The sequence below is a fragment of the Pseudochaenichthys georgianus genome, chromosome 5, assembly GCF_902827115.2.
Source record: "Pseudochaenichthys georgianus chromosome 5, fPseGeo1.2, whole genome shotgun sequence".
In the NCBI taxonomy this organism is placed as follows: Eukaryota; Metazoa; Chordata; class Actinopteri; order Perciformes; family Channichthyidae; genus Pseudochaenichthys; species Pseudochaenichthys georgianus.
Window position 1 is genome coordinate 456,933 of NC_047507.1, and position 7,383 is coordinate 464,315.

The 7,383-nt window shown below is 39.0% G+C and overlaps 1 protein-coding gene across 1 annotated transcript; it reads left to right on the plus strand.

The window, feature by feature from the left end:
* Positions 1–209: 209 nt before the first annotated feature.
* Positions 210–3,250, plus strand: tma7 (translation machinery associated 7 homolog). The gene is made up of 4 exons (XM_034083346.1): positions 210–329; positions 1,133–1,188; positions 1,297–1,384; positions 2,877–3,250. Exons 1-4 carry the CDS (start codon positions 314–316, stop codon positions 2,909–2,911), a joined length of 195 nt encoding a protein of 64 aa, XP_033939237.1. The 5' UTR covers positions 210–313; the 3' UTR covers positions 2,912–3,250.
* Positions 3,251–7,383: the final 4,133 nt, after the last annotated feature.

Sequence of the window (7,383 nt, forward strand, 5' to 3'; positions counted from 1 at the left end):
TTTAGCTAAAAAAAACAAGACGCTGATTTACAGATGTCTCTTCCCCCAATGTAAGTCATTTGGGGAAAGTCATTTGTGGCCAACGTGACGTCACTGGGGCTGTAGTACCACAGTTTGGCCACTACGACCGTTTTCAAAAATCTGCTTCAACGGTCGGCGCTGGTGACGGTTGATTTTCATTCAGGCATATAACGGTCCTTCTTCTTCCAGTTTATAGTTCACTGTGGGGTCCTGAGAGCGCGCATTAACAACTGGCTGCAGAACACAAAACATATTTTTCTCTCCTTAAAAGCTACTGCGAATCCGATTTAAAATGTCCGGAAGAGAAGGTGAGAAGTGATTTTTATCTGATAGTCATCATAAAATATATATGTATGTGTTTCTGTCAGCAGGCAGCGTGTGTTACTGGGTGGGTTAGCTTGGCATGCTAACGAGAGCATGAGTCTCATGACGTCATTGCTTGCACCAAACCACGTTTAGAATCTGCCGCAGTGATTAATTATGTGCTTGTTAGTCAGTGTATACATTGAATAATATATGTTTTTAGATCATATTAGAACCACTGAGATTGTCTGCAACATTCGGCTCATATATTGTGGTGTTATAGGAAATATTAATAAAACATTAAGTGGATTTTTCCTCTTTTTCTTATCGTGTTAAAATCTTGCTTTCATCTAAAATGTGTAACTCTCGCGATACCTTAAGGCAAAAGCATGAGTTGACTTCTTTCTTCAACAAACCACGTTCAAAATCTTAACACTTTAATATGTTTCTGCTTGTCAGGAAGGGTATGCATAAATTAAATGATGTATTAAGATATATATTTGAAGCATGGCCATCGTCTGTAACATTCGGCTCATAAATAGTCTTAGAATAGTACATTTAAACCAAATATTAAGTGTATTTCCCTGGTTTCTTATTGTGTTAACTGGCAACAGACAATTTTAATTAAAATGTAATATGTGGAACTATCGTAATATTTTAAGGCACTGGATTCATGTCATATTAAATAGCAGGTCTTATCTATGCGTTTGTTTAACACTCAGCATTTTCTGATTCATCAGAGGACTGCAGCCGTGACAATATCTATTTATATTCATCTTTTATAACATGTTTTATCTTTGTTCCACAGGAGGAAAAAAGAAGCCCCTGAAGGCGCCCAAGAAACAGAACAAGGAAATGGATGATGTAAGTATGAGAATATAGACATTTGCATAGTTATAGTAAAGACAGACAACAAATAAAACACTATTAGATAAAGGCATGCTCATAATAACATGTATGTTGTGTGTGTAGGATGAAGTTGCCTTCAAGCAGAAGCAGAAGGAGGAACAGAAGGCGTTGGAAGCGTTGAAGACCAAAGCTTCAGGAAAAGGACCTATGTGTAAGACTAGAAACACATCATAGCACGACATGTGTTGCTTATTTAAGGAACCGTTTCACATCGTTTTAGTGTTTTACGCAGTGTTTCTGCCAGACCAGGGCCGAGAGGGCGTCCACCCGAGAGCCGGAGGGGGGGGGGGGGGGGTGTCGTGTCGTGTCGTGTCAAGTGTTTTGAATTGAGCCGTCCCTTAAGTTATAGATACTACGCGCATGCTCCAATAGCACCCCCCGTCAAGGCTTGCCGGCAGTACACTTTCCGTCACAGGAACACGCTTTGCTGGCAGCGAAAAGAATCCCACCAGAGTCCTTTGCCCCTCCAACAGAGGGATGTCCTTGCCCTTTTTCCTTTTCGTCATATCAAGCGATAAAAACTCTCGATCTTCTCTCGAATTATTTATTTTTTTGGACGCCATCGGCTCGAGTTCAGGGCGATCCGAGCTGAATAAGAGCGTCGCATGACGCCCCCCTGGTGGAAACGCTGCTTTTACAACAATACTAACATGCCATAAATACATTTAAAGGGTTCAGTCATGTTGATGCTTAATGCCTGGGGTACACGGGATTACTCCTCTAGTTTCTAGCAGTGTACAACATATCTAAACACTTACAATTATAGTGTTTGGTGACACTGTAGTTTCTAGATGCACTGTTAATTTATTTGGTATTTTAATTGTGAATATGTGGCTCAGATCGAACAAAAACTAATTCTAAATATCTAATTAAACCTGTGAGAATAAACACATAATATCCCCAGATGTATGCCGCTACGTATTCCTAATGGAAAGTTATTTTGAAGTACTTATTTATGTTTTAGTTACCTTTGATATTACGATTATACATACAAAATCTAAATTAGCATATTATGCATAATGTGTTTATTTAGCCACCAACAGATAAAGACATTTAAATAAGCTCCATCTTAACATTCTGCAATATTGAAGTAACGTTCACATAATTCATGGGTAAAGTAACACTATAATGTGAGATAAATACTTACATTATCTGCTAAATTAGTTATTTTACTGTTAAGATATATTGTCCACAATACTGTACATATACACACGTTTTAATATAGGTTAGTAAGAAAGCTTAAAATGTGTTTTTTATGCACGATATTTCTACACCGGTGTAAAGCTAATTTGACCCTTAAAAACCTCAAATTACATTTTTAATATGAAAACATTCAGCCATGTATGTACAAACTAGGGATGGGAACGATTATTCAGGTGTTCGAATATGAATATTTTTATTGTAGTAATTTTTTTTTGGGAGCGGTGTCTAGGTTGATTACATATTATCAAATGGAATAAGTCAATGTATACGACAGTGCCATAGCTAAGTGTGTTGGGTCTAGGTCTGTGTTTTGCTCCGCTCACCGTCCCTCACAGCTTGCAGAGCTGCAGGTGCTGATCTCTCTCTCGCGTCCGGTTAGACTTCACTCGCGTTTATGTCCAAATTAATTAACCTGTTTTCCTGTTGTGTTTTCCCTGCAGGCGGCACTGGCATCAAGAAATCTGGCAAGAAGTAACATGTGCCGTGTGTTCGACCCGCTGACAAGACTCCATTTTGTTTTGCTATGTAACTCAAAAACCCCCAATAAGTGAAAGACCTGCTTTAAATAGTGAACAGGATGAAAGTACACACTTCTTAACTCTCCGACAGCATGTAGAGAGTTCCTCAGTCACACACTGACCAACATCTTGACATACAGTTTAGAAATGAAGGTGTGCCGTTTAAGAAATGTTGGTTTCCACATGAAACTAAAGCAGAAACACACACACACACACACACACACCACCAAGTTGTTATCTTTTTGATTTGTGTTGTATTGTAAAGAGGGAGGTGCTAATAAAGTTTTTGTAATAACTACTGTCTGTAATTTTCATTTGTGGTGTGATGGATATCATGGGGTTTAAAGAAACCGTGATAATATAAAAGCTATCAACCGGATCAATAAATACAATCGGCTTTTTCTACAATGATCGTTTTTATTTATAAAAGAATATATAAAAGCTTTACTTACAACATGACCTCAAGGAGAGTGAGCAAGTTGAAATTAGGAAACCATATTGTCTGACCACTTTTGTTTACAGTCATAAAATATTGAATGCGTATTTCAAAAGCATATCATTTCTTAAAATGAATAACAAATAAAACAAGATATATTGATTCAGTCAAAAACTCCTGCTGATGTTCAGGTGTATATCAGTATGTAGTGTCTCTACTTTAAAGAGTCCTCTCCTGATGATGTTAAGGTGTATATCAGTATGTACTAGTGTCTCTACTTTAAAGAGTCCTCTCCTGCTGATGTCCAGGTGTATATCAGTATGTAGTGTCTCTACTTTAAAGAGTCCTCTCCTGATGATGTTCAGGTGTATATCAGTATGTAGTGACTCTACTTTAAAGAGTCCTCTCCTGCTGATGTTCAGGTGTATATCAGTATGTAGTGTCTCTACTTTAAAGAGTCCTCTCCTGCTGATGTTCAGGTGTATATCAGTATGTACTAGTGTCTCTACTTTAAAGAGTCCTCTCCTGCTGATGTTCAGGTGTATATCAGTATGTAGTGTCTCTACTTTAAAGAGTCCTCTCCTGCTGATGTTCAGGTGTATATCAGTATGTAGTGTCTCTACTTTAAAGAGTCCTCTCCTGCTGATGTTCATGTGTATATCAGTATGTACTAGTGTCTCTACTTTAAAGAGTCCTCTCCTGCTGATGTTCAGGTGTATATCAGTATGTAGTGTCTCTACTTTAAAGAGTCCTCTCCTGCTGATGTTCAGGTGTATATCAGTATGTAGTGTCTCTACTTTAAAGAGTCCTCTCCTGCTGATGTTCAGGTGTATATCAGTATGTAGTGTCTCTACTTTAAAGAGTCCTCTCCTGCTGATGTTCAGGTGTATATCAGTATGTAGTAGTCTCTACTTTAAAGAGTCCTCTCCTGCTGATGTTCAGGTGTATATCAGTATGTAGTGTCTCTACTTTAAAGAGTCCTCTCCTGCTGATGTTCAGGTGTATATCAGTATGTAGTGTCTCTACTTTAAAGAGTCCTCTCCTGCTGATGTTCAGGTGTATATCAGTATGTAGTGTCTCTACTTTAAAGAGTCCTCTCCTGCTGATGTTCAGGTGTATATCAGTATGTAGTGTCTCTACTTTAAAGAGTCCTCTCCTGCTGATGTTCAGGTGTATATCAGTATGTAGTGTCTCTACTTTAAAGAGTTCCTCTCCTGCTGATGTTCAGGTGTATATCAGTATGTAGTGTCTCTACTTTAAAGAGTCCTCTCCTGCTGATGTTCAGGTGTATATCAGTATGTAGTGTCTCTACTTTAAAGAGTCCTCTCCTGCTGATGTTCAGGTGTATATCAGTATGTAGTGTCTCTACTTTAAAGAGTCCTCTCCTGCTGATGTTCAGGTGTATATCAGTATGTAGTGTCTCTACTTTAAAGAGTCCTCTCCTGCTGATGTTCAGGTGTATATCAGTATGTAGTGTCTCTACTTTAAAGAGTCCTCTCCTGCTGATGTTCAGGTGTATATCAGTATGTAGTGTCTCTACTTTAAAGAGTCCTCTCCTGCTGATGTTCAGGTGTATATCAGTATGTAGTGTCTCTACTTTAAAGAGTCCTCTCCTGCTGATGTTCAGGTGTATATCAGTATGTAGTGTCTCTACTTTAAAGAGTCCTCTCCTGCTGATGTTCAGGTGTATATCAGTATGTAGTGTCTCTACTTTAAAGAGTCCTCTCCTGCTGATGTTCAGGTGTATATCAGTATGTAGTGTCTCTACTTTAAAGAGTCCTCTCCTGCTGATGTTCAGGTGTATATCAGTATGTAGTGTCTCTACTTTAAAGAGTCCTCTCCTGCTGATGTTCAGGTGTATATCAGTATGTAGTGTCTCTACTTTAAAGAGTCCTCTCCTGCTGATGTTCAGGTGTATATCAGTATGTAGTGTCTCTACTTTAAAGAGTCCTCTCCTGCTGATGTTCAGGTGTATATCAGTATGTAGTGTCTCTACTTTAAAGAGTCCTCTCCTGCTGATGTTCAGGTGTATATCAGTATGTAGTGTCTCTACTTTAAAGAGTCCTCTCCTGCTGATGTTCAGGTGTATATCAGTATGTAGTGTCTCTACTTTAAAGAGTCCTCTCCTGCTGATGTTAAGGTGTATATCAGTATGTAGTGTCTCTACTTTAAAGAGTCCTCTCCTGCTGATGTTCAGGTGTATATCAGTATGTAGTGTCTCTACTTTAAAGAGTCCTCTCCTGCTGATGTTCAGGTGTATATCAGTATGTAGTGTCTCTACTTTAAAGAGTCCTCTCCTGCTGATGTTCAGGTGTATATCAGTATGTAGTGTCTCTACTTTAAAGAGTCCTCTCCTGCTGATGTTCAGGTGTATATCAGTATGTAGTGTCTCTACTTTAAAGAGTCCTCTCCTGCTGATGTTCAGGTGTATATCAGTATGTAGTGTCTCTACTTTAAAGAGTCCTCTCCTGCTGATGTTCAGGTGTATATCAGTATGTAGTGTCTCTACTTTAAAGAGTCCTCTCCTGCTGATGTTCAGGTGTATATCAGTATGTAGTGTCTCTACTTTAAAGAGTCCTCTCCTGCTGATGTTCAGGTGTATATCAGTATGTAGTGTCTCTACTTTAAAGAGTCCTCTCCTGCTGATGTTCAGGTGTATATCAGTATGTAGTGTCTCTACTTTAAAGAGTCCTCTCCTGCTGATGTTCAGGTGTATATCAGTATGTAGTGTCTCTACTTTAAAGAGTCCTCTCCTGCTGATGTTCAGGTGTATATCAGTATGTAGTGTCTCTACTTTAAAGAGTCCTCTCCTGCTGATGTTCAGGTGTATATCAGTATGTAGTGTCTCTACTTTAAAGAGTCCTCTCCTGCTGATGTTCAGGTGTATATCAGTATGTAGTGTCTCTACTTTAAAGAGTCCTCTCCTGCTGATGTTCAGGTGTATATCAGTATGTAGTGTCTCTACTTTAAAGAGTCCTCTCCTGCTGATGTTCAGGTGTATATCAGTATGTAGTGTCTCTACTTTAAAGAGTCCTCTCCTGCTGATGTTCAGGTGTATATCAGTATGTAGTGTCTCTACTTTAAAGAGTCCTCTCCTGCTGATGTTCAGGTGTATATCAGTATGTAGTGTCTCTACTTTAAAGAGTCCTCTCCTGCTGATGTTCAGGTGTATATCAGTATGTAGTGTCTCTACTTTAAAGAGTCCTCTCCTGCTGATGTTCAGGTGTATATCAGTATGTAGTGTCTCTACTTTAAAGAGTCCTCTCCTGCTGATGTTCAGGTGTATATCAGTATGTAGTGTCTCTACTTTAAAGAGTCCTCTCCTGCTGATGTTCAGGTGTATATCAGTATGTAGTGTCTCTACTTTAAAGAGTCCTCTCCTGCTGATGTTCAGGTGTATATCAGTATGTAGTGTCTCTACTTTAAAGAGTCCTCTCCTGCTGATGTTCAGGTGTATATCAGTATGTAGTGTCTCTACTTTAAAGAGTCCTCTCCTGCTGATGTTCAGGTGTATATCAGTATGTAGTGTCTCTACTTTAAAGAGTCCTCTCCTGCTGATGTTCAGGTGTATATCAGTATGTAGTGTCTCTACTTTAAAGAGTCCTCTCCTGCTGATGTTCAGGTGTATATCAGTATGTAGTGTCTCTACTTTAAAGAGTCCTCTCCTGCTGATGTTCAGGTGTATATCAGTATGTAGTGTCTCTACTTTAAAGAGTCCTCTCCTGCTGATGTTCAGGTGTATATCAGTATGTAGTGTCTCTACTTTAAAGAGTCCTCTCCTGCTGATGTTCAGGTGTATATCAGTATGTAGTGTCTCTACTTTAAAGAGTCCTCTCCTGCTGATGTTCAGGTGTATATCAGTATGTAGTGTCTCTACTTTAAAGAGTCCTCTCCTGCTGATGTTCAGGTGTATATCAGTATGTAGTGTCTCTACTTTAAAGAGTCCTCTCCTGCTGATGTTCAGGTGTATATCAGTATGTAGTGTCTCTACTT

What these genes read in the sequence shown, in the direction of transcription:
- tma7 (XM_034083346.1), top strand. An exon ending in AGAACAAGGAAATGGATGAT is followed by an intron (nt 1,189 to 1,296) that starts GTAAGTATGAGA and finishes TTGTGTGTGTAG; the next exon opens with GATGAAGTTGCCTTCAAGCA. An exon ending in TTCAGGAAAAGGACCTATGT is followed by an intron (nt 1,385 to 2,876) that starts GTAAGACTAGAA and finishes TTTTCCCTGCAG; the next exon opens with GCGGCACTGGCATCAAGAAA.